Source organism: Lithobates pipiens, unplaced genomic scaffold, assembly GCF_037356315.1.
Source record: "Lithobates pipiens isolate NorthernLeopardFrog02 unplaced genomic scaffold, aLitPip1_a1.2 Scaffold_17, whole genome shotgun sequence".
Taxonomy (NCBI): Eukaryota; Metazoa; Chordata; class Amphibia; order Anura; family Ranidae; genus Lithobates; species Lithobates pipiens.
This window is the reverse complement of record NW_027507755.1, coordinates 4,127,033-4,154,608: the sequence shown is the minus strand read 5'-3', so window position 1 is coordinate 4,154,608 and position 27,576 is coordinate 4,127,033. Positions and strand designations below refer to the sequence as shown.

At 43.0% G+C, this 27,576-nt stretch overlaps 1 protein-coding gene across 1 annotated transcript; it reads left to right on the top strand.

Moving 5' to 3' along the window:
* Positions 1–26,941, top strand: ENDOD1 (endonuclease domain containing 1). The gene is made up of 2 exons (XM_077484947.1): positions 1–352; positions 22,937–26,941. The coding sequence occupies exons 1-2, from the start codon at positions 56–58 to the stop codon at positions 23,981–23,983; spliced, it is 1,344 nt and encodes a 447-aa protein (XP_077341073.1). The 5' UTR covers positions 1–55; the 3' UTR covers positions 23,984–26,941.
* The last annotated feature ends 635 nt before the right edge of the window (positions 26,942–27,576 follow it).

Genomic DNA, 27,576 nt, shown 5'->3' with positions numbered 1-27,576 from the left:
CCTCTCCTCCTCCTGCAGGTAGTGTGTGCGGTACGGGAGGATTCCGGGCAGGACGATGTCGGTGGCGGCGCTGGTGATGATCTTGGCGGCTCTGCCCTGTGTTCTATACGGTCGGGTGGTGCAGGACGGGGAGGATGGCTTCGCGGAGTGTAATCGCTTCTTCTACCGGGAGAGCCCGCCGGAGGGATTCGCCCACCCGGGACAGGTCCGCATCTGCCAGAGGTACCGGGGGGACCCGCACTCCGCCACCTTGTACAGCACCGAGCACCGGATCCCCCTCTACTCCGCATTCATCTACCGAGAGGCGGAGGCGGCCACCCCGGGGGCGGAGGAATGGATGCTGGAGCCGCAGGTAAGAGGAGCATCACCGGGGACCGACCATAGACCACCAGGTGTGACCATGTATAGGCTGATCCCTGCCCATGTGTGACCACTGACCATACATCAGGTGTGATCATTGGAGACCATGGAGGACCGCTGCCCATAGATCTCTGGAGACCATGGAGGATCACTGATCACTGCCCATGGATCTCTGGTGACCATGCCCATAGATCACTGCCCATGGATCTCTGGTGACCATGCCCATAGATCACTGCCCATGGATCTCTGGTGACCATGCCCATAGATCCCTGCCCATGGATCTCTGGTGACCCTGCCCATGGATCTCTGGTGACCCTGCCCATGGATCTCTGGTGACCCTGCCCATGGATCTCTGGTGACCCTGCCCATGGATCTCTGGTGACCCTGCCCATGGATCGCTGCCCATGGATCTCTGGTGACCCTGCCCATGGATCTCTGGTGACCATGTCCATAGATCAGGTGTGATCATTGGAGACCATGTAGGACCACTGCCCATAGATCTCTGGAGACCATGGAAGATCACTGATCACTGCCCATGGATCTCTGGAGATCATGCCCATGGATCTCTGGAGATCATGCCCATGGATCTCTGGAGATCATGCCCATGGATCTCTGGAGATCATGCCCATGGATCCCTGGAGACCATGGATAGACTAATCATTAACCACTGGTCATTGGAAACCATGAAGGATCATTGCCCATCGATCACTGGGGGTGATCTTTGCCCATAGTCCAGGTGTGATCAGTGGAGGGTGCTCAATGGAGGATCATTGACCATGGAGCACTGAGAACAACGGATGTTACCATGACTGCCCAGGTCAATGGTCACTGTCTTTTAGACCAGGTGAACTCACTGGGAACGACGGATAGGCTGGTCACTAGAAACCGCATATGGGCTGATCGCGGCCCATAGACTAGTTGAGACAATAAAGGATCGTTGTCCATGGATCAACTGTCTATATATCACTGGATAATGCTGACTGGAAGGGGGTGGGGGTGATTACTGCCCATAGTATCACTGGAGACAGTAGATGAAGGGCCTTGTGAGCAATGCCTATGGACAAGGTGTGATCACTGGAGACACTGTATGGGTATCCTATGATCACTGCCCATAGATCCCTGGAGATCAGGGGTGCGTGAGGTTTAGTGACAACAGATCCACTGGATATAATAGTTTTGAGTCCTATGGTCACTATTAATAGACCAGGTGTTCTTGCTGCACACTATTTATATGGCAACATTGCCATCAGTTTAAATGGCCATTCAGGCAGTGTATGGGGTTGATAGTCCATTGACGTAAGTGGGTCATCACAAGATCTGTCCAATGACTCTCCACCTGGGGAATGTTTAGGTGTACCAACTCACCCGCCGCAAAGTCCTCAGGGGGAGGTTGATGGGTTTTCCTGGATGGTCACTCTGGTTTCCCAAAGATGAGGCCTGTACTGTGGTTATGAATTTGCACTTTACCTCGTGTGTCCATGCATGCTTCTTCCAATACAGGAGGAGCCTGCTGTGGTCAGTTTTTCCAACCAACATCTTATGTCCATGGGTACCCAAGTGGTAATGATGTAACCATACGGGAATTGTGCCTATATCTCCAAAAATGTCCATATGCATTCAGTCATTGCCCCAGATGGTCAGCAAAGCGGAGGCCAATCTGGCCGTGGATAATTTGGAGGCAAATGGGTAGACTTCCTAATGTTTTCTTTGAGATCCATCATCAAGAAGATCAAAGACCTGGTAGACCCGACAAGATTTTTTTACCTTTTTTTTTATGATTGGATTTGTGGAAAATAGATCAATAATTTTTCTGTGTAGCTAAGGCAATAATTGCCAGTCTGGTAACCCCAGGGCTCAGCACGTTTCATGGGGCTCCCCAGGGATCGTCGCGGGGCACCACGTGGTATAGCACGGTATGTAGGGCTCCCCAGGGATCAGTCCCATGCTGCAAGTTTCTTAAAACCTTAAAGTGTTACTAAACCCACAACTGTAAACATCAGTCTGTATATGCAGCATAGCATGCTTGTTATACTCACTGTGGAACTTAAGGTGTTAATCCTCTGCATTGTGTAAAAAAAAAAAAAAAAAAAAAAAAAGTTTGAGCCTGTATGTACAGATCCTCCCCCCTCCTGCACTGTCTATCTGGAGAAGGCTAGCTAACTCAGACAGGGTAGCCGAATGGCACATGCTCAGTTGTCTTTTATTCTGGAGAGAACATTTAGGCTGGGTTTACACCATTGTGAATTGGATGTGGTTTCAATGCATCCAATTTGCAATAGCAGGAGATTTTGACCGTCTCTCTATGTAGCCGGTTCACATATCTCCACAGCAGGTCAGGTGCATTTTGCAGAAAAGGCTGTGCGTCTTTTGGTCCGAATTCAGCCCAAAATGCAGGCTGAAATCGGACCTGAAATGGTGAATATAACTTATTTTTGTTTTATTTTTTTATTGAATTTTGATGGCAGCCAGTATCTTATTCTTGGTGGCTCTATGTTGCTTGACTGTCCATTTTTTTTTTAAATGTTGAATAACTACCATACTCAGCAAGCCCTGTCAGTTGAGTCGCTGTCTTGGAATGCAGTTGACACTGAACAGATTACGCATATCTGCAGGTTTGGCAGCAGTTCCTAATTTCTGTCCGGTCCCTGGATTTTAAAGCTTTGTCCCTGGAAATGACACAGATATTATTTATTTTTTATTTTTTTATGACTTGCCAACTGTTGGTGCTATATAAATCATGTATTATTAATAATTTATCATACAGGATTTATATAATGCCAACAGTTTGCAAGTCCTTTAAAAGACTATTTATTATTTAATAATAAATATTTTCCTTTATATGACTTGCAAACTTTTGGCGTTTATATAAATTCTGTATAATTATTTATTATTATACAGGATTTATATAGCGCCAACACTTATATATATATATATATATATATATATATATATATATATATATATATATATCTCGCTAGCTATTAGTATTGTCCTTTTTATATGACTTGAAAACTGGCGCTATCTAAATCCTGAATAATTTATTGTTATTATACAGGATTTATATAGTGCCAACAGTTTGCAGGTCAGATAAAGGATAATATTATTATTAATAATATTTTATTAATATTCAGGAATCTGTATAGGGCCAACAGTTTGCGCCATGCTTTTCAGCAATATTATAAAGGAATAGCTGGCACTCCCTGGCAGCACTGTGCTGAATCTTGTGGATATATCAGATTACAATAATTTAGTATAATCTTGCATTTTCCCCTCCTAGGTGTATAATGGATTGCCCTGGTGTACAGGAGAGCTTTGGGATTCTTTGATATCGGTATACAGAATATACAGGTCTCTATGAATCCTTCGCAGTTGATCTGCAGTCCCTGCACTGAGCCTGATTATTCTCTTGTAAATATATTCAATTCATGATTGTAGCCGTTTTGCTTATTTCATTGCAGCATTGCGGCTTCTCTGCGTGCAGCTGGAATAATCAGCGTTTTGTTGCACGCCCCACCTCGCCTTTCAGCCAGCCTTCATTACACAGACATGTGGGTTTGACAACCACTTTCACTGACGGCACAGGATGGGCTTTTAAAATAATCGGTCTATTTTGCATGGCTTTCCGCTATTTATGGAAATCCAGCCGACGGCTGCGCCGGGAAGCTTTTAATGTGACACAGCATATTGTGACAACTGCGGATGGGGGGGGGAGAAAAAGGGAATCTTGGTGGATCAGCTGAAAAGAATTAAGTCCTTGTATTTACTGTAGCAGAACGGGGTGACGTCAGCTGTGAACAAGGGGTATTGTCACCACGCCTGGCTTCCCTGCTGGTTGTGTTTGTGACTGGTGCCGGTGTCATTGTGTCAGGATGAGTGACACCATTGCTAGGCACATCGCATCAAACAATGCATTTTACAGGGATAACCATTAAGGCTTTGTTTAGAAAAATAAACGCTGTACTCTCCACCTTGTAAAAGCCATAGAAACACATACAAGCTTTGGAAATCTGATCAAAGGGAATGTGGAATGTTAACTGCACTTGATTCCAAAGGGAATGGATGCTGCATAGCTAGGGGCAGGCACAGTAAGCACTTTGCAATTGTAAAAGCCTTTTGTAGAAACAAACTGTTTTGGTTACCTGATTAGAAAGACAAAGGGCGTGTGTGTGGTGTGTGTGTTTTTTTTTTTTTTTTTTTTTGGGGCAGTGGTTACTAAGTGTGACGTGGTTACCTGGTTAGATATACAAAGGCCTCCTAGGCAGTGGTTCCATTGTGTGGTTTTAGAGGAATGTTGCCTTCTCAGGTGATATTTCAGCTAAGCAGGTCTTCAGCTGGGTATAGACACTAAAGGGGCAGTGCCATGTGCCTGCATAATGGTACCAGCGTATGCCAACAGCCTTCTGGTGGCTTGTGTTTAGGCCTATCGAAGGAAGTACTCTACAGGCACATTGGTTGGACAAGATTTTCTAACCTGTGAGCTTCATTATCTTCTGGTGGCTAATGGAAGTTGGACGTTCTCCGTGGGTGCCTTTAAAGTGAAAGTAAACCCTGCTATCGTTTTCAGCCAAGGAAGCTGCCATTTTGCCCCCTGTTTAATCTACAGCTTCCATGGTGCTGCACATGTGATCAGTTAAGCTGACACTAGCCAATGGGATGGTTTGACAGTCTGGTTGAGAGGACAACCAATGGAAGGGTTGCGTTCCTGGCATGTGTCAGAAATATAACTTATTTAAAATGGTTAAAGGGATGGGTTTAATTCAACTTTGGGTGGAACTCCACTTTAAAAATGGAAGCTCCGCTTATCTGCCTTTTCCAGGGGGAGTAGGCACCTGTGTTTGACAGGCTCCCGTCCCCACTTCCGGGAGACTGCGCTGGGCGACCTTGGGGGGAGGGCCTCCTTCCTCTGGAACCGGGGCCAGTTAGAAAGCGCAGTACGCTTCGCGTATGCGCAGTAGGGAACCGGCTGTGAAACCGAAAGGCTTCACTGCCAGTTTCCCTTACCACGATTGGCGGCAGCAGCACCCCGAGAGCTGATCGGAAAAATTGGCTGGGGTGCTGACTTTTACAAGATCCTTGGACAGGTAAGTGTCCTAATATTAAAGGTCAGCAGCTACAGTATTTGTAGCTGTTGGCTTTTTAAAAAAAAAATTTGGGGGGGGGGGGGGGGCACAAACTACTTTTTAAGCTGGCCATACATGGTTGAGTTCTGAAAGCATTTTCTTTCAAAAATGGTACCATTACTGGGCTGCAGCAATGGATGATTATCGGGTATGTTGGAAATTTATTCTGAAATTAGCAATTTTATAATTAATGATGGGAAAACTGTGCAAGAATTATAATCAAAAAAAGAAATGCGCATGAGCTGTGACCTGGAAAGAAGATTCCCGGCCACAATTTCTTTTCTGTAGCAACATGGGGTGAAATTGAAGGCTTGGTTGGTCAGATTTCAAAATCAATGGAGGGACCATCAGATCACAAAACGCACAATTTCTGATTTTTCAATAGAAAATGTATTTGGAGTTTGACTAGTATATGGCCTGTGAAAGGAAGTACACTAGATACCTCTTACTATAGGTTCGTCAGAGGGACAACGTTGGTTGAACAAGGTTTTATAACCTGTGAGCTTATGTTGGCATTATCAGCAGGTGGTGAATAGACATTGGAATTTGATTATCAGTGGGCATCTTGCGGAAAGGCGGCAAGATTGAATCGCTTGATTTTCAGTTACTTAGATGGATGCTTATGGAGGAAAGAAGGGTTGTAGTGCTAGATACCTTCCTGTTTTGGCATCTTATGCCAAAATGATCTAACAACTCAATAACTCCAGTTTCCTTCACCCAAGATCAGTTGGACAGCTTTGCTTAATGGGAGGGGTGATGATGGCACACTGAAGTTGAGCCCCAGGAGACACCAGAGGTGGACCAGTCTCTGGAAGTAGCATTCAACCATTCTCAATAGTTTTGTTCAGTTGCTGCTGCCCTAGAGCTAGGTTGGACTTGGAGTGCCTGGTAGTAAATCCTCATGTTGTATTGACTCAGAGGGATTTCAATCTCCTGTGTTTTTAGTATTTTATTTATTTTTTCTTTTCCTTATTGCATGACTTCCTCTACTCTCATGTCCAGATAATCCAGTGTTTGTCCTCCTGTAATTTGTAGTAGGCCGCCACATACCGGCCATGTGCCTTCACCAGCTCCAATGACTTGGCAGATGAAGATGATCTCTTCTGGGGCCTAGCCCCCCACGATGTGGCAGTACGTATGTGCCCTGTGTTCTACATTGCCTCAAAGCCTCTTGCTATGCTTGATTTGGGTATCGCAGGAATCTTCGTGGAGGGGGAGAAGGAATGTGATTCTTGTTTAGGCGAGAAAGGCAAAAGTCTGAGCTGTGCTCTCAAGAAGATATATTTCCTCCTTTTTTTTAAAGTAGAGCATGAGTGTAAGTCTGGCTTAAACCGTAAGGCCTCATGTACACTGCTGCTGGTAAATGGATGTTTAGGATCAGTTGCGTGGTGTGTTCATGGGAATTTAAAATGCCAAATGCCTGTAACTGCTTGTAAACGCGGTAACTCTAAACTATTTTTAATGGCGATACATTTCTGACCATTTGCAATGCAAAAAACGCTTCTAAACATGTGAAAAACTGACGCTTCTTTTTTTTTTTTTTTTTTAACCACTTCAATACTGGCCTATAGTAATATGACGTCTGCAGATGGGATCCTGGGCGGGCGTTCTGACGTCCTCGGCTTCCGGCCGGCATAGGGGGCGCACAGCCACCACCGGCGAGCCGATGTGCATGCTCAGCGGATGCAATGTCCGCTGGGCACCCACGATTGCTCGTGACAGAGCAGGGACGTGGATCTGTGTGTGAGAGCACAGATCCACATCCCGTTGGGAGAGGAGACAGATCGTGTGTTCCTAGTATATAGTAACACCGATCGGTCTCCTCCCCCAGTCAGTCCCATCACCCCTACAGTTAGAATCACTCCCTAGGTAACACATTTAACCCCTTGACCGCTCCCTAGTGTTTACTCCTTCCCTGCCAGTGACTTTTATACAGTAATCAATAGCTATTTATAGCTCCGATCGCTGTATAAATGTCAGTGGTGTCAAGTGTCCGATCTGTCTGCCGTAATGTTGTAGTCCTGATAAAAATCGCAGATCGCCGCCATTACTAGTAAAGTAAAAAATAATAAAAATGCCATAAACCAATAACCTATTTTGTAGATGCTCTAACTTTTGCGCAAACCAATATACGCTTTGTGTGTGTGTGTGTGTTTGTTTGTTTGTTTGTTTGTTTGTTTGTTTTTCTCCCAAAAATGGCATATGGGCCTAAACTGAGGTAAACACTTTTTATTTTTATTTTTTTTTTTATTTTATTTTTTTCAAAATTGGGATATTTATTATAGCAAAATATGTTTGGTTTGTCGCTCTTTTTGTTTATAGCGCATAAAATAAAATAAAACGCTGATGTGATCAAATACCACCAAAAGAAAGCTCTATTTGTGTGACAAAAAAGTACCAATTTCATTTGGGTACAGTGTAGCATGACTGTGCAATTGTCATTCAAAACGTTTCAGAGCAGAAAATTGACTTGGGGAGAAAGAGAGAGGGTGAAAGTGGCCAGTATTGAAGTGGTTAAACATCGGTTACTAGCTGTCAAGTTCCATTGTTAAGTAGAGGTTTTAAAATTGTCCCGTGTACATGAAGCCTAAAGGTGTAGATGTTCATTTTTTTTCCTCATAGTCTCTGTTCAGGGAAGCAATCCATGCACAAAGGTCTTTACAGTTGTTGTTCATGCACTTAACAGCATTGAGCTTCCAATTCTTGGCCTTGGAACTAAAAGGTAATATCTGTATATCTCGGTCCACAAAGGTATTCTAAGGAGCTTGGTGTTTTGCCCCTGGATTCTATATAAAGCTTGGCCCAAATTTTGTAACTGATAAGGCCCTAATACACAAAACCATTAAGGAGGAATTCCAGGTATGGATATATTACAATGTTACATTGGTGCAGCTTGGACCAACATACCTGGCTGATGCCCCTGGAAACTGGAAATCACTGGAAGTAGACACTGCTACTCCAGTGAACTTCACTTGGTTCCAGGTCCCGTGTCAAGCATCTGTCATGCATTCTGGAGGCTGGACACTCGGAGAATGCTTTGCATTGTGATGTCACCACCCACCTCTCCACCTCATCCATGCAAAGCATTCGCTGCATGACACCCACGTGGAGCGCCTAACCTCCCGTGCCCAGAACAATGGGGTAGCTGCTTGGCACATGACCTGGAAGCCAGTGTAGATCACCAGAGTAACGCGTGTATAAATCGGAGATGTATCTTTTTTTTTTTTTTTTTTTTTTTTTTTGTATTACTCTCTATCCACTGCACATGAACACCCAAAATCTTTTTGGCATAAGTCGCCTCGCATGACAGGATTTTAAGATTACCTGTCAAGGTAATGAATCATCTAAAGCAGACCTTGCATAACTATTTGAGGCAAATGTATAAGACGCCTTTTGCATTTTTCTTAATGCGTCATTTGAAGGAGTTGTAAAGCCTTTAATCAGATGACATTTAGGCCTCATTCATACTGGCACTGAAGATCTGTGATTATGTGTTTATAGGACATATCTAAATACAGGTAATGATTTTAAATGGTATTATTCACTGCACGTTTATCTTCTTTTAGATGAAAATTAAATAAATTCTGTGCATTCAGGATCAGATGTGAACGTGGCTAAAAGGAGGTGGCATGCATATGAAGGCACGTGAACTCGGGTAAGGGTAGGTATAGCTTGGACCATGTTCACACTGGGTGTTTAGCCGCCTATACCGGGTGTTTTCATGCACCCGCCAGGCACAGGTGTAGCCTGTCAAGGTCTATGACAGGCTGAAATATACTGCGGCTGGGCATTTTACAGAGTGGTACTCATGTTTTAGGACTTTTGTACTCAGGGACATATGTCTAGAACCTGATACCCACGTTCTAGGCATTTGCATCTGAATGTATGTGATGCAAGCGTAAGTACTGCTCAATACTGTCCTACCGCAGCATATTCCAGCCTGTAATAAGACTTTGGCAGTCTACAGGTCTGGACGCTGCCCCTGTATCTCCTGAGTGCTCAGATGCCTGGATTGGGTGCACGGCGACTAAACGCATATTGTGCATGTGACACACACACACACACACACACACACACACACACACACACACACACACACATATTTCCTTCTGTATTAAGAGATTAGCAGCAGTGCCAGTATGAATGATGCCGGCCATAAGGCCCGTACACACGATCGGACTTTTTGACAACAAATATGCAAATTGGCTGTTTTAAGACAACATCCGACCGTGTGTACACTCCTTCGGACAAACTCTTTCGGTTTTCATCGGACAAATGTTACCTGTCCGAACAGACAAACTTTTCGACAACATAAGTCCAATCATGCGTTCAGTAAACCTACGGACTTGACAAACCTGCTCAGAACCTATGCAAAAGATCAGACAACAATACAGAAATTGACCAAAGGTGGCGGTAAAAGTGCAGGAAAACCATGTGATTTGGTGAAAGTTGGCTGAAAAAGTCAGATCGTAAGTATGCTTAACAATTTCACGGCCGACGCCCTTTGTACAGAAATCCATGGGGAAGTTTGTTTAAAGTCTGATCGTGTGTGAGGCTTTACACAGATCAATTGTTGGCTGAAATGCGTTCGGTGGGTTGGCTTGTCTGGATCACCTGGCTGTGTGGGTTTTTTTTAATTTTTTCTCCTCCATACTGTCTCAATTATCACAAACATCTCCTCACGGCTGATCTTTTCCAGCCTCTTTTAGCGACTTGCTGTAAAACGCATTTAAAACATTGCGCAGTTTACTTTTCCTAACTTTATTGAAATGTTTCTTTTTAACTTTATGCACCCCAGTGCATCGTCCTCTGATGTAAAGGATAGGGCAGTCTAGCTTGTTTTATGTGAATGTGGCAAGTTTGGTCTTTCTTCACATTCCTGTTATTCCTGCTTTAATTCAGTCCTAGAACATGACTCCACCCTGACATACGTGAACCGCAGCATACCTCACCCTCTGGGCGTTCTCTGATCACTGAGCTTGTCTAAGTTCTATTCTCCTTTTTTATTTTCAGGTGTTTGTACTACTGGTTCACTAGCATATTTTAAAGGTCTTTGACACAGAGCAGGTGGCTCAGCTTCACCTTCGTCTCCCTCATCAAAGCATTTGGCAATGGCACCCGCTGCCATCAATCTGCCCAGTGAGGAAGGTGAGAGCAGTGAGAGCTGCTTCTCTCATGCACATCACTGGATCAGGCTTGGGTAAGAACGGGGGGGGGGGGGGAATCCTACAGCACAGAAGTTGGTTTTGTGTGTGTTATTTTATTTTAAATTTTTTTTCTCACCAAGTGATTGTAAAGGCTTGTGGTGTAGTAGTAGTAGTAGTAGTATTATTATTATTATTATTATTATTATTATTATTATTATTATTATAAACCCTGGTGAGTTTACTTCCTCTGATTCCCTGAAAAGGTAAAGCATAATGAACTACTATGCATCGCATAGTAGTCCATTATGTGGCACTTACCTGACACAGGAGCCAGCGAAGTCATCGCTGTCCCCTGTAGTCCGGAGCATTCATCTTCTCGGTGGGTCTCGCTGATCCGCCGCGGTCATTCAATGAAGCCGCGATGACGTCACTCCCGCGCATGCGCGCAGGAGCTGCCACTCGCGGCATAGCGCGTGTGCCGTAGACAGCAGTGCCTGTGTTTTTGGCAAATATCTCCTAAACCAGGGATATGCAATTAGTGGACCCCCAGCTGTTGCAGAACTACAAGTCCCATGAGGCATAGCAAGACTCTGAAAGCCACCAGCATGACAACCAGAGGCAGAGGCATGATGGAACTTGTAGTTTTGCAACAGCTGGAGGTCTGCTAATTGCATATCCCTGTCCAAAACCCTGTAGGTTTAGGAGATATTTATTGGATCTACAGGTAAGCCTTAATCTAGGCTTACCTGTAGGTCAAAGTGGTTTGTAAGGGTTTACAACCACTTTAAATGTCATACTTGCCTCCACTGTGTAGCTCGTTTTTAACAAAGTGGCCCAATCCTCGACCTCTGGGGCCCCTTATCAGCTCTCGTGGCTCCTCCCTGCATCAGATACCCCCCCCCCCCCTAGGAGAAGCATTCACCTGGGGGAGTTACCTTGCGGGCGCGCTCCCCAGTCGAGCATTTGCGTCCATAGACACAAATTCCGGACTCGGCTCCACCACACGTGTCATTGGATTTGATTGACAGCAGTGGGCGCCAATGGCTGTGCTGCTATCAGTCTATCCAATTAAGAGCCGGGACCCCGTGGAGAGAGGGTGAGCTGGGGTGAACATCACTGCCAGGGTGTTTTTTATTTTTTTATTTTTTTTTTTTCACTTTTTTAATGCATAGGATGCATTAGAGTGAAAAAACACAATGGTTTACAACCCCTTTAATGCATTAAGATATATATTAAAAAAAAAAAAAAAAAAAAAACCTTGAGGCTTTAGAACCACTTTAATTCAGAGCTGTCTTCTGTTCACCTGTTATTTTATTGGAGCTCTACCCAAAGCTTGTAGTAGATTTTCGGACAAACATTCGTTTTAAATTCTCAGTGCATTCAATGGTGTGGCGAGTGATTCAAAATGTTTTCAAAAGTACATTTGTTCCAAAATTCAACATTGAAAGCAAACGAAAATCACATTCACTATTGGGGATTTAGTTTAAAATTTTCTCATCACTGTGCTAGAAAACCAATGCCAATCTGATCCCAGTAAGGCTGGATTCACACCTATGCAGTTTTAGTGCTTTTTGCATTTTGCAGATTTGCACTGCAGTCCATCTAACATGGCTTCCTATGGAACACATTCTGTAGAGCAAATCTGCAAAATGCAAAAAGCACTAAAACTGCATAAGTGTGAATCCAGCCTAACGGAACATAAAGAGAGCCTTCTTAAAATTTTCTGACGAGATCCTACTAGTGTAGGGCTGAAACCACTAATTCACTAATCGATTATGAAATTAATTGATTATGAAAATAGTAATCGATTAATCGCCTGTAACATATTGGGGTTAAAAAAAAACTAAATTGAGCCCTTTATCGTACAAAAAGAGCTAATCGCTACTGTAAATATTACTTTCACTGTTCTACAGTAAAAAAATGAACCCCTTACAGTAGTCATTATCTGCTTTCTTTTGCTATAAAGGGCTAATTTTAGTTTGGTGTTTTTTTTTTATTTTTTTTTTGTTTTTTTTAACCCCATTATGTTACTAGACGTCTTAGACCGGGTTCTGATCTATGTGTTTGTTGGTGCTTTTTGCAGAAATGCACTACAGTTCATTTACATGGTTTCCTATGGGACACGTTCACATCTGAAGGAGTCGGGGACTTTTAACGCAAAATGGTGCTTTATTGGTTCAATATACTTCAATGGCTGCAGAAAAGCATGTAATGTGTTTTTGCAGCAATTTCGTATTTTTTAATCTGCCCAAAAAAAATGCTAATTGCAGTAAAATCACATGTGCAAAAAGCACTGCAGAAACAAAAAGAAAACTGCATAGGTGTGTACCGAGCCTTATGCTGGTCACACAGATTAATTTTCAGATGAGAATATTCAGACGAAAAATCGTTGTACATTAGCTGAAAGAATTTTGAAATTTTCACTTGTTTTTAACATTCCGTTTTTAAAATGAATGTAATTTCTGAACGAAAACCATACACTGTCTGAAAATTCCTTTTGACTAAGAAGTTTTCTATTTCCAAATTTTCCCATCACTGTGGTTGAAAATGTATGTCAATTTGACCCACTTTGAAAAAAAAAAAGTTATTCAAACAATAATTGGCCAACTAATTGATTATGAAAATAATTGTTAGTTGCAGCCCTATACTAGTGTATGGCCTGTTTTGGGCTTCATGCATGTGGCCGTACAGGGATTGGACAATGTACCTAGCTTGTGTAATGCCTCCGTAACGAATGAGAGAAGGCGGCTGTACAGTCTGTGTCAGGCCTTACACAAAGCACCCCTATATACTTTCTATCTACAATCAGAGACTACATCCATGCGCATGTGGTTGCTTTACGAAACTCTTGGTGCAAGACCGCATACAATCACCTCTTCCTATTCATTTCAGTGGGCCACTGAGTGTGGCTGCAGCAGGTCTCGGGGCAGGCATTAAACAAGGTAACCAAGCTGTACATCCCCTGTATGGCCATGTACATGTAGCCTAAGGTAGGCCATTGATTATGCCATTTTTATTTCCTGCAACCATGGGAAGCTGTCCCTGCCGGGAGAACACTATTATTTTTATTTTTTCTATAAAATGCCAATAATCGCATGCTAGAAATCCAATATGCTGGTTGTACCCAAGTTATTCCAATCAGCTTGCTCATAAATAGATTGAATCACGGCTGGTCTCTACTGAACAGGTCGAGATTCGAACCATCTATGGCTGGCTTAATGCTTGGGCACACCATGGGTCTTTTTCCATCAGCCAAGGAGACGATAGAGAAAAAAACAAATGGATTTTCCAACAAGAAGAAAGGTGTGCCCTGACACTCCAGGCTCCCCTTCACATTGGTCTGCATGTTAGTCTAGCAATCTCTCTGTTCCTGTCATACACCATTTTGTATGCCTGAGATCAGGTTCTCGCATATTGCTTCAGGTCGGTCTGCACTTTTATTTCTCTGCTTTCTACTGGTGGTCAATCTATTTTCCTTATTTCTCACTTCACTTTCCAATTCAGCCTTGGGATATTGGTCCTAGCCCCTCGCTTTTTGGTGGTTTCCATCCACTCCTTCATACCCTTCTTCCCAAGCATTTGTACTTGGGTTCACTCTTCACATTTAGATTGCTTAGGGTTTCTATGCTTGTCCCGGTTGGTGCTTGTGGGGCGCCTCTGGTGTGTCGTCCGCCGCGGCTCCCGCTGTGGGGTGCTTCCATATGGACGGATCTGGTGCCTGGTACCACACCATCACCACATGAACTATGGAGTAGTCAATAGGTTTTGCAAGTATGAGAGAGAGATTGATTCCGGTAAACCTTGGAAGGTTTTTTTTGCTTGCCATAGCATGTGCTACTATTTTATGACTTTATGTACTCCAATATGTTTACCAATTTATCGTTTTTGAAACCATGCTGTTGTATGCTGACAGTGGTCTATCCACTTACTATCTGCAATCTTGGCTTCTAGTAAGCTGTTCTACTTGCCTGCTATAGTAGTGGTGTTCAACTTTATTAGAGTGCCAGCTGTCTCAGGACCATGGGTATTCTTCTGTTGGATCACCCCCCCCCCCCCCAGTAGTCTCCATACTGCAGCCCCTTGCATGCCTTTTATCTGCCCTTTGGGATTTCCTCCTGCAGATATGAAGCGCTATTCCTCCTGCTGCCACCAGTGGTGGGGCACTGTTCCTGCCACCAGGTTTTATCTCTATCTCTCTCATCTCCCTTTTTTTTTTTTTTTTAAGTTTGGGGACCCCCCTGCCCTAGACAAAAGCATATACTGGAGGGTGGCAATTTTTTTATCCTATTGGGCAGCATGGCGTTCGGTTTTAACAAACATTGCTCCTTCTAAAGAGTATGTGGAGATCCAGAAGAATTGCTTATCGTTGCCCCTGACAACTTTCACTTTGCTTTCTCTTGGAAACTGTAGGACAGTGATTCTCAATCGGGGGTTCCTGCAGAGGTTGCTAGGGGTTCCTTCAGCATTGGGCAGTTTCTGCCTCTCAGATAAGTTCCCACTGACACCATTGATCTTATTCGCTATCTGTAAGGAGGTAATTCTTCCCAATAACCCAATAACAATAAAGTGTAAGGACCATTCCTCTCACTGACCATCACACAAATGTGTCATTAGTTGTAGATTTCACATTTTTAGAAGGGGTTCCCCCGAGACCAGAGAACTATTTCAAGGGTTCCTCAGTGTTGAAAAGGTTGAGAGAGGCTGCTGTAGGAGTTCATGAGAGGTTATAATTGAAGGCCTTTTTTCTTCAACCTAAGTAATTATGGATATGGATTCTTTGCACTGATTAAATTAAGCAGAAAGACTTTTTGAGGTTGCAGACCCTATTAAGTATGATGTCATCTCCTGGATGACTGTAATGCATTAGGCTTTGTCATAACCACCAAATTAATGTACATTGCATGATGTGATGAAGGTTCTTCTTCTGCTGAAATTATAAATGAATCAAAAACGCTATGGAAATATTGTCTGGCAAAGCATTTCCATTCAGCATTGTTGTCAGGATAATACAATTCTGCCTCTAGAAAGACCAGGCTTAATACAAAATGCTTCTAAAGACAATATTTCATCGTATTACCCCCCTAGTAGTCTATGGATGTGACATGAGGGAGATGTCTTGGCAGTAAAGAGCTTTATTATTTAAATGGATTATATTAGTGCTTTTTCTTTTTTTTTTTTTTTTTTTTTTTTACTACAATAATGAAAGGGATATCGTACAGCTTGATATAAACACATAAGATTGGCATATTTTTTATATCCATTTTAAACCTTTTTATGTTGAAAAGTAGACTTGAATCTGCAAGGTGTTGCACCGAAGGCAGTTCTTTACACATCTGCTGAGTTATTTTACTGCTGTGATGTGTATAGCCTGGTGTTGAGCTCCTTCACAACACACGAGCTGAATGAGACCATACAATAGTCGGCGGGCTCTGCTGGGTTTTAATAAAAGAATCCCAGTAAAACTATTTATGCTCCCTGCTAAGACCACCTGTGGAAGGGAATTCAACATCCTTGCCGCTCTTACAGTAAAGAACCCTCTACATAGTTTAAGGTTAAACCTCTTTTCTTCTAATTTTAATGAGTGGCCACGTGTCTTGTTAAACTCCCTTCCACAAAAAAGTTTTATCCCTATTGTGGGGTCACCAGAATGCTATTTGTATATTGAAATCATATCCCCTCTCAAGCATCTTTTCTCTATAGAGAATAAGTTCAGTGCTCACAACCTTTCCTCATAACATATATCCTCCAGACCCTTTATTGGCTTTGTTGCCCTTCTTTGTAGTCGCTCTATTTCCAGTACATCTTTCCTGGGGACTGGTGCCCAGAACTGGACAGCATATTCCAGGTGCGGCTGGACCAGAGTCTTGTAAAGCGGGAGAATTATTGCTTTTTCTCTGGAGATGATCCCGGTTTTCATGCATGCCAAAATAGTTACATAGTAGAAATGGTGTGTGGTGAAAGACAGACAGTACTGCTTGCACTTTTTTGCACAGTGGTCTGCAAGGCAAACCACTGCATTGCAATGCCGCCATGGTGCATAGCGCTGGAGTGAAATGTCACTCTCTTGGCATTTTATTAAAGTTTGGTGAAATAAAAGTACGCAATGTGGTGTGGCCAAATCGGAGTGATGGCAATGTATCGCACAGCATACGCCAGTGGCCATGCGTTCTTCTGATCACTCGTGTGAACAGGCCCCTAAACACTGTATTTTGATGCAGTGGCTTGTTGCGTCTTTGGAGCACTTTCCTTACAACGCTCCATAGGAATGAATGGTGAAACTTGTGAAATGATTCTAAAACGATTCACACGGTTAATTTACTAAAACTAAAGAATGCAAATTCTGGTGCAGCTCTGCATTATAACTTGTAATCGGCTTCTAACTTCAGCTTGTTCAGTTAAGCTTTGACCATTTAAAGCTGGAAGCCGATTGGTTTCTCTGCAGAGATGCATCAGATTTTGCACTCCCATTTTAGTAAATGAACCGTACCACCTTCCCCACTCTCTTCACATCGTGGTATCGAGAGCTTGGTTCACAAAACCGGCAGGACATCATTAAAAAAACATTTGGCAGCATTAAAATGTTAAAATATCAGAATACTGTAGAAAGTGTGTACTTGTAAGGGGGTGATCCTAAAATGCTCACATGAGCCCTTCAATGTACCCAGGAGAGCAAACCCAAGAAATCCAACAAATGAAAATCTGTATGAAATCCTGCCAATCAAGGAGAGCTGGAATGTGGTTTCTAGGCCTGGAATAGTTTGAATTAATGTGAGGTATGTGCCTCTCCCCAACTGTACAAACATTAGGAGTGCTACACTTAAGATTCATGTAAACAGAGGCTTATTTCTTCATCTCCAGCACGTTGGCACCTCAGCACACCACAAATAATGCTTCTAATGGCTGTCGACCACATGTATAGGAAGATTATTTTTTTTTTTTTTTTGGGACATTCTCTGGAATTGCTTCTGTCGCTTGACTTGCTTAAGGCAAAATGACAGGTTCTCTTCAAGGAGAACCCTAAAGCCCCATACACACTATCAGTTTTTCCTCCCAGATTTACCAAAACCATATAATATGAGGTCAAACCTTAGGAGTTTCAATGTGTATGCAATCAGGCAGGCCCTTGCATTACATGGTTTTGGTAAACCTGAAGGAAAAACTCAGCAGAAAAATTGATAGTGTGTATGGGGCTTGTAATGCAGAGCGCCACAATATATGGTAGTGCATTTCTGCGCAGTGATGGTGTGTTGAGGGGGCAATAAGGAATGGGTGGCACCGCAGTACATCAGCACACAGAACTAATGTGCTGCACATAACTGCAGTGCAGCAGTGTGAATCCAGCCCTATGGACATGGCCTCATGGACCCAAGTTGAAATTATTATTATTATTATTATTATTATAATATTTTTTTTTTTTTTTAACATATTGAAATCCTGAGATTTTAGAAATCTGGGTTTGTATCTACTGAAACCTCCTCCCTACACTTGAAATTGACTCTTTTGAAATAAACAGATTCTTGCCATTCCTCTTACTTCCCCATCTAATTGTACCTGTGCAGGTCCAGGCTAGTTCTTTATCGATCCTTCTCCAGTATCACAGCTGTAGACTTCCCAATAATCTCATGGGGTTTCCACAAACTGGTCAGTCTTTCCTTTACTGGCTTGCATCGGATGTCAGTTGGCGAAACTACAATCGTCAACCTTGTAATTTCATATTTAACATCATTTTAGCATCAAAAATGTAAACTTAATTGAACTGGGGGGTGGCTGCAGAGGTTTTGCCCCCATGCACGTGATATTAAGGTTTTTCTTTTGCATGCAAAATAAATTGTACTTATAATAAAATATATTTTATTATAATTACAATTTTTATTTTGGAAGTGTAATGTTCTGGCAAAGATTAAGAGCTCTTGCATTTGGGAAGGTTACAAGTAACCAAAATGGTGGTGAACGCAACCTTGCATTTTGGCATGTGGAGAATATCCCTGACTCCACGCGGGAAGTGGGCGTCACACACAATGACTCTGGGGGAATCCAGCTCTAGGTCTTCAGAAGAGTTGGTGGGTCGAAGTCCTGGGCACAGAAAAGAAAACCCTAGAGTTTAATGCGGCAGAGGCCCTATTGGGAGTATAGGGTGGTGGTCTTGGAAGGGTCAACGTAATCCAAAGTACTGAATAGACATTTATTGGCAACACCAAAGGCGTCTCTTGTGGCCAATACACCACTTCATCGGTTTGTGGTGTTTCGCAGAGGTTTGGCAATCCTCTGTCTTTGGTGTTGCCAATAAATGTCTAGTCAGCACTTCTGATGACTTTGACCCTTCCATGACCACCACCCCACACTACCAAGGGCGCCTCTGCCACATAGCCCCTAAGGGTTGTTTCTCGTCACCCATGAATCCACAATATGTTGACACCATATGGAAAAGGAAAAACATAAATGTACAAAACCCCTGCCATGTGTTCATAGAGTATAAGCTCCAAGTATGGATTTGCAATTTGCTGTCTCTTTTCTTGTGCTGTGTTGAAGTCAAGCATTCTCCATTGTCCCAGATCAATATCTGTGCTGCACAGTCAGCTGTTAAGACCTCCCTGATGAAATAAGAGATTCTGAAAGCTTGCATTGCAGGACATTATCTAATAGTGGTGTTAAACAGACATCAATCATTGGATCCTCTTAATGGGCACGCTTTTTCTAATTGATGCCATAAGCTTATTTCATTGCTCAGACCGAGTCAGGATTTTAAACATTTTTTTTTTTTATTTTTTTCCTAGGCTAGTATTGACTGTGCTGACACACAGAAGAGCAATAATCTGTCATATCAAGGTCATTATCTAAGGACGAGAGCAAAATATATATATTCGATTTTTTTTTTTTTTTTTTTTTATTAATGTGTTTCCGATTGATGCCTTAAAGGAGCAGTTCAGGAAAAAGATTAGCAATATTGCCAGTAAATTGCTAATGGTTATTACTATAGACAAGGCTGCATAGTTACGTCAATAAAATGTCCACTCCTAAATTAGTTTTGCAGGGCCTGCTGTTGTCTTGCATTCTGTCAGTGGCTGGGCTGGTGTGCTATCATTCTTGCCTGCGGCAACTGTATGAAATGACTTGGATGTGGGGAGGAGTCTGTAGCGGAGAAGAGAATCGGATGAGGGGGGGGGGGGAGCAAACCAATGGTGTTGATTATAATTATATTCAATTAAAAAAGAGGACACACACACATATATCCTGTTTCCCCGAAAATAAGTCCTAGCGTGATTGTCGGTGATGGCTGCAATATAAGCCCTACCCTGTTTCCCCAAAAATAAGCCCTACCCTGAAAATAAGACCTATAAGGACTTTAACTAGGGCTTATATTGCAGCCATCACCGACAATCGCGATAGGACTTATTTTCGGGGAAACAGGATATACCGTATATACTCGAGTATAGGCCGACCCGAATATAAGCCGAGGCCCCCAATTTACCCCCAAAAAACTGGAAAAAATTATTGACTCGTGTATAAGCCGAGGGTGAGACATGTCCGTCCATCCATCCCTGTGTGTGTCCATGCATCCGTGTGTGTGTGTGTGTGTGTGTGTGTCCATGCATCCGTGTGTGTGTGTGCATGCATCTGTGTGTGTGTGTGTGTGTGTGTGTGTGTGTGTGTGTGTGTCCGTGCAGCCTACCTGTGTCCAGCCTGCCTGTGTCCGTCCAGCCTGCGTCCCGTCCAGCCTGCGTCCCGTCCAGCCTGCGTCCCATCCAGCCTGCGTCCCGTCCAGCCTGCGTCCCGTCCCGGCCCGTCCCGAGCCGAGCCTCCGTCCTTCAGCTCTTCGTCGGCGGCCATTCTAGGATTCAAAAGCCGCGCCTCCGTCGGTGATAGGCGGAACACTCAATTTCCCACTGACTGCTGGGAAATTGAGTGTTCCGCCTATCGGATGTCCGTGATAGGCGGAACACTCAATTTCCCAGCAGTCAGTGGTCCGCCTATCATGGACGTCCGCTCATCCTCATACTACGGACGAGGATGAGACGATGTCCGTGATAGGCGGAACACAGACTGCTGGGAAATTCAGTGTTCCGCCTATCACCGACGGAGGCGCGGCCTTTGAATCCTAGAATGGCCGCTGTCTGTCTGCTCGACACGCTGATCGGGCAGACAGACAGCGATGACTCGAGTATAAGCCGAGGGGGGCACTTTCAGCCTCAAAAAAGAGGCTGAAAATCTCGGCTTATACTCGAGTATATACGGTATGTGTGTGTGTCCTCCCTTTTTTTTTTTTTTTTTTTTCTTAATATGCTGAATAAGAGTGCTGCGGCTTTTCACTAAGGCTTGTTTTTCAGTGACCATCATCAACTGGTTTCTGGTTCTAAGACAAAACTCTTGCAGAGGTGACCTGATGTGTCTCCTCTGCAATAAATCTAAACTTGCCGTATATACTCGCATATAGGCCGACCCGAATATAAGCCGAGGCACCTAATTTTGCCACAGAAAACTGGGAAAACGTATTGACTCGAGTATAAGCCTAGGGTGGGACGTGCCGCTTACCAGTGCCTGGTAATGAGATGTCACACTGTGTGTTTAAAGCTGGATCTGAATCGCTGTGCCGCTGCGGTAACCATGTACTGCCTCCTGTGACACACGGCACAATGATTCCTAGCATTGGATCAGTGTGCCGTCTATCACAAGAGGCGGTCTAGGGGCTGGGACATTGTTACAGCGGCTGCATAGCATTTCAGATCTCTGACACACAACTCGGGAGGGGAAGCTGATGGCACCCAGCGGCATGGCCCCGCCCATTTTTCAGCTCAATTTTCCAGACATTTTTTTATTTTTTCTTAAGTGGAACCTTCACACAAGTATAAGCCATTGGGGTCAGCCAAAAAAAAAATGTGCTGAAAAACACGGCTTATACTTCAGTATATATGGTACCTGCCTGTTTGAAATATTCTTTGCTGGGCAGCTTTACCCACCCCCACCCCCTCCCCCCAGAGTGTATGTGTGTGTGTATATACACAGTGGTAAATGACAGCCAGCTTCCTCCTCCATGCCTACTAACCAGTTCAACACAATGGCGGTGGGATATTACATGTAAATTAATGGTGGCTTCACCTCCCTCATATTCTACGATGCAGGCTGGAGGGGCGGGACATAGCCGGTGACTGGCAGAAATCTGCCCACACCAGGTTATTTCCACAAAATAATTAAGATTTGATTTTAAGTATATTTTGTATGCGTTTTGATATTTATTTTTTCTCTATATTCCAAAGGTGTTTTTTTTTTTTTGTCTTGAACATGTAACCTTCAGCAGATGACTAGAAGCTCCCCTTGCTTATGTTTCCCTGCAGACAAGCTAGGAGGGAGCTGGGTCATGAGATAGCTGTATATTGATTAGGAAAAATTTACTTGGATGGTGGTTTTTGTTTTTCAATAAAATTAGTGCCACTGTCTTGTCATATAACGTCCTCCATCCGATAGTGTCCGCTGCGTACTGCGCATGCGCAGTACACAGCAACACAGACTCCGAAAATTGCTGAGGATGAACGGCGCCTGCGCCGTGAGCCCAGGTTCTAGCCCCACCATCCAAGTGGACATAGAGTAGGAATAAAAAAGAGCCGAGCGCAGCGAGGCCGAGTCCGAAGCGTGGCGAGCGAAGCTCGCCCGCGAGGGGCCCTCCAATATTCACAACCCGCTTGGATGGTGGGGCTACCACCTCCACTCACGGCGCAGGCGCCGTTCAGCTTCGGAGATTCTCCGAAGCTTCGTCTGCTCCGTACTGCGCATGCGCAGTACGGGGCGGACACTATACGGCAGAACACCACCATCCATATACAGAAATAGACGGGAGAATGTAAATTAAACGGTGTGTGTTTAGTATCAGAAGGAATAGAAAGGGCACCAGATCAGAATGGGTTAAAAAGTTGCCTAAAATTGTAGATTGCAATAAATTTATGTTGCTTTTAACCCATGCTGATCTGGTGCCCTTTTTCAATTTCTTCATATGCTCATGAGGGATTCCCAGACCTTGATTAGGAGTTGCCGGTGATCTTATGTGTTTACCGTACCTGACTTGAACATCCAGACATTCCACCCCACTGTCTTCTCTACCAACTGATGTACTATATGGACTTGTATGTAATTTTGCAATCTGTATGTCATTGAAGTGCTGATTCAATTGCTATTTTTACTTGGTTTAGTTTTACTTTTAAGTGAGATCTAGTTTACTGTATGTATTATTATTCTAAGTTCTCAAAAGCTGGTATTACCATTTTTACTATGTATATTTAAGCATATTCTTAGAACTTTTTGTTCTTCTTCTTTCTGCAGCTGGATGATTCAAAAAGCAGTTTGGATGAAGCCACCAAAGGCTCGGAGCAGACTGAAGGCCTTGGTACTAACCAGGCCTTAGAGGAAGATTACGCCTCAACGGATTACCAGCCAGGACTGCTCTTTCACAGAGCTCCAGCCATGCTTACTAATGCTGTGCCACTCCCTCAGAACTTCAAGGAGAAATGGGCTGCGGATGTGGATGAGCTGATTAAGGAGAAGTTGGTACCTCAATGCGGCAGCGATGGGAATTTGCACATTATTGCTGGTGCTGTTCCGTCTAGTAATCAAATGAAAGACAAAGTGAGCATTCCAGAATATGTCTGGCTTGCAGCTTATTGCAGTGTTCCTGAGGCATGGTCTTTAGGAGTCATCAAGACAGTCCAAGACGTAGATGGTCTGAAACAGGTCACTTTGGAAGAACTGGAAAGTAGGTTGCCTGGTGATGTAAAGTTATTCTCCAGCCAGGATGGGGGAGATGCTATGCCTCCTGAACAAAAAACATCTGAATCTGCCACCCAAACAGAAGACGAGGGTCCCGCCGAGCCAGGAGCCTTTTCTAGGTTCTTCCAGCTCCTTTTCTGCATTGTCTATGAGGTTGTGAAGAACATCTTTTGCCTAGTGTGGTTCCTGGTCAAACAAGTCCTTAATTTAGTTTTTGGAAGACTGTACTGGATCTGGACTGCGGCCACCACTTACATTTTTGCTCTGAGCAAAGTTTTGTTGAACATCCCATGTGACATCCTCCGAGTTCTCGCAAATATCCTCTGTGGTTTTTTCCGCATTCTTGACAATGTGTTTTCTGCTGTTTGCCTCGTACTTAGGCTGCCGGCAAGATTCCTGTGTGACATGGCCTGCTTTCCATATTATACAATTTGTGCCATCCCAGACGTGGGCATTGACATACTAAGTGGTATCTGGGGTGTGATCGGTTTGGGGTTCCATGCTGTGTTTGGTGCATTTGGGGGCTCATTCTCTGTGGCTTCCTTTGCAGGCAACAGTTTTTTCTCAAAGTTAATTGGACAGTCCGAGGGTTATGAAAACTAACTAATCTCACTAACCTAGAACCGTGACCATACTGCTGATTGATGTGCTAGCACTTTCCTGCAAGTCATTTTAATTTCCTGTGGAAACTAGATCAAATTAGATTTTTTTAAAAAAATTTTTTTTAATCCTATCAGAATATTGTACTTCCGCAGGAGTTAAACATGTTTAGGCGCCAGGAACGCTCTGGCTTTTTTTAGTATATTTAATAGAAACAACCAGCTAGCTTTTGGAGCTCATCAGATTTAGAGATGTCACCTGTATGACTGAGTTTCTGTTTATTCATAGACAGAAATTGGCTTGTGCAATGGTAGTTTGAAATACACTGTTCGAACTCTGAGTAATAAAAAAATACATATGTGTATATATGGTACATGCATAGGAAAAGCCAGGTTGAGCCAATATTGGTAAGTGGATCAACGAGACAGGTAACTTGATTGTTTTATGAGAGAGAATTTTGACATGACTTTGCGTCGCCTGTTTAATTTATTTTTTAGAACAAAAAACCAAACTTGTGCAATTGTTTTGTAAGTTAATGTCCTATGGGTGTTCTCTTTTATTATTGTTAGTTTAGGAAAAATTTTTAATTTTTTTGCATCGCCTTCATGTTACAAGTACTTCTTCTCCTGGTGAAGATTGCCTCTGTGGAGCAAATTTGCAGTTTTAGTGCTGCGTTGCTCAGCTACACAGATATAAAATGTACTTAAGTGTTATGTTTTTATACATTCATCTGATGGTCATAGTTCAGCAGTTCTTTTATGATATAGTTAAAGGATCAGTCCATGTATACTGGTATTATGGTTAAGTGTCTTTTCTGGAGGGTTAAAATGGGCGCTGGATTCCATAGTGAAGGTTATCTGGGGTGTGGGTACCTTTTTTAGTCTGGGGAAGGAGTAGAGGGGTCAGTTTATCTTTTATGGGGATAGAACAGGGATTTGGGAGAGCTTTCATCTTTCTCCATAGAGAGGTCCTAATGGAGGGGGATCTAATCTTTATTTAAAGGATGCCTGTAGTACCATTGTTCTTTTAGATTTAAAATCTAGGCTCCCTGGCTGTATGCTGATCCTACAGCTTCAGTACTTTCTGTATCATTGATTCGGTAGTGCAGATTTCCGGATCTAAAGTCTCTTGACTTTCCTGACCTGTCTGCATGTGTCCCAAAGTATTGAAGTATTGTCATCCAGGTGATTGGCGTTTTTAGAAGATGATCAGTAGCGGTGGCTTCAATATTGCTCTGTGTACAGGTTTCCTTTAAAAGTGCAGAATGCTTTTTGAACTAAATGTTAAAGATTTTGCAGCCTGCATTAACTGTAGTGCATTGTAGCATGCGGTGGACTAAAAGCTTTTAAGCATTGAGGCATGCTCTGTACCCCACCCGGGTCAGGGAACGTTCAGAGGGTTTTGTAAAACGCTTCAGGCTTCCAGTTTTGGCCTTCCTCTGGGGGACAAGGCATGCTCTCTACTTAACCTGGGTCAGGGAAGATTTAAGAGGGGTTTAGTAAAACACTCTGGCCCTTCTCTGGGGACAAGCATGCTCTTGACCCAACTTGGGTCAAGGAATATTCAAGAGGGTTTGGTAAAGTGCTTGAGGCTTCCAGTTTTTATCCTGTAGGGACATGACCACAAGGCCATCAAGCTTTCTGTGAATGGAAAAACATGTATATTACCTCAGCAGACAAATACGAATTCCTCAGTGTATAGTAACAAAATCACTTGAAGATGCCAAGCCTGTAAATATAAAAGGGTTAGCTGAATTAAAGGGTCAATCCACCAATAAATGTTCCAATTACCAAGCCTGGTTGGCAGCAATACCAGCTAATTTCTTGTATCTTTTGGGGACTCCCTTGCTGAAAACAGTTGGAATCCCCTTTTTGTAGATGCTGAAGGCCCAGACACTTGGTCACCGAGATCCTTCCAACAGAGTCCCATAAAACGAAAACAAAGGTTAGGTGATTAACTTTCCAGCTATCTACCAAAAAGTGACTGGAAACGTTTGGATGAAGTGGCTCTCTAAAGATTTTGTTTTAGATGGGTGTGCCCTATTTCTTTCGGCACAGAAATAGTTAATGGGAGTTGCTAGGTTGGATCAAACCATCTTCATATGCCCTATAAATTGCTTTGTCAACTGTTTATGCATGGCCTTTGCAGCTAGTGAAATAGTCGTATTGTGTGGGGGAAGTTTGTGAAATGTTGCTGGAGCCAGCCAGTTCCTTCGTGTGCACTTCTTGCTACTAAAGGCTTTTGCCAAATAAATAAATAAATAAATTGCTTGCTCAGTGATGCAACTAATAGGGAATCGATTATGCCCTTTTGAACAGACATGCAAAAAGACAAGCACATTATTTAAATATGAATGTGAGCTGACAGCGAACAAAATTCCTTCTTTTGGCAGTCTCACCCTGATGAGGAATGAGAAAACAAGTCCAGTCTCCATATTGGCATCTGTTTTGTGACCCATCCTCCTCTTTGTGTACTCACAAGCAGACTTGCGTTTCCCTTAAGGCCTCTTGCACACAGGCATTTGTAATGTGGTGGGGTGTTGTTGTTTGGTGTTTGTTTTTTTTTTTTTGTTTTTTGTTTTTTTAGATCTGAACATGGGCGCATTGTTGTCTATGGGGAAACGTGTATTTTCACCCCCTTCCTGCCCAGGCCAATTTTCAGCTTTCAGTGCATTGTGTGGTCATGCAACACTGAAAAAAAATAATAATAATTTGTTTGGTTAATGTGACCGAACGCTTTCATTCAGTAGTATTTAGTTGGCACTGGGTCTATTGCTAACAAAGTTAAAGAAAATGTTGAAAACATTCGGTTTGGGCGTACAGATCGGTACATTCGTGAAAATAAGGCCCAAATGCACTTTGTGTGTGTGTGTGTGTGTGTGTGTGTGTGTGTGTGTGTGTGTGTGTGTGTGTGTGTGTGTGTGTGTGTGTGTAAACTGCAACATAATTTATGTGGTTGTGTGTGGTGTGTTTTTTTTTTTTTTTTTTTTTTTTTTTTCTCAGGATCTTTCTGCCAGGTAAATTCTGAATGTAAATTATTATGCCTGTGTGCAAGAGGCTTAAAAGCAAGAGGGAAACTGCAGCAATACAGTGTGTGTTTGTTTTTTTTAATTTTTTTTTTCCTATTTCACACTTTTTTTTAAAAAATTTTTTTTTTATTAATGCTGGTTAACCCCATGTCCCTTGAGTTGCTTTTTTTTCTGCATGCCAGAGCACATAGAAAAGTGTTTTTTCCATGTGCCTTGTTCACACCATACACATGCATGGTGTGAACAAGGCCTCCATGCTTTACCTGCTTTTTAAAGCAGTTTTATTTTGTTACTTTGTTCTGTATTGAATTCCATTCATTTTATTGTTTAGTTTTATTCAAAAAGTGTTGAAAATGCAGTGAAGACTGAGTGAAAATATAAGCGCTGTATAAAAGAGGGATTACGGCTGCATTCACACCTGAGCGTACCGTGATTTTGTACAGGTCAAAAGGTCACCAATGTAAAAAGCAGAAAAACGCTTGTTTTTTGAGCTTCAGGCGTTTTGCTTCAGATGACAGAACGCTCAGATGTGGACAGGGGCCATTTAAATGAATGGGTTTTTGGAACT

Excerpts from the sequence above, each read along its gene's own strand:
- ENDOD1 (XM_077484947.1), top strand. The coding sequence starts at position 56 with ATGTCGGTGGCGGCGCTGGTGATGATCTTGGCGGCTCTGCCCTGTGTT. Across the intron at positions 353-22,936 it reads AATGGATGCTGGAGCCGCAG|CTGGATGATTCAAAAAGCAG; the intron begins GTAAGAGGAGCA and ends TTCTTTCTGCAG.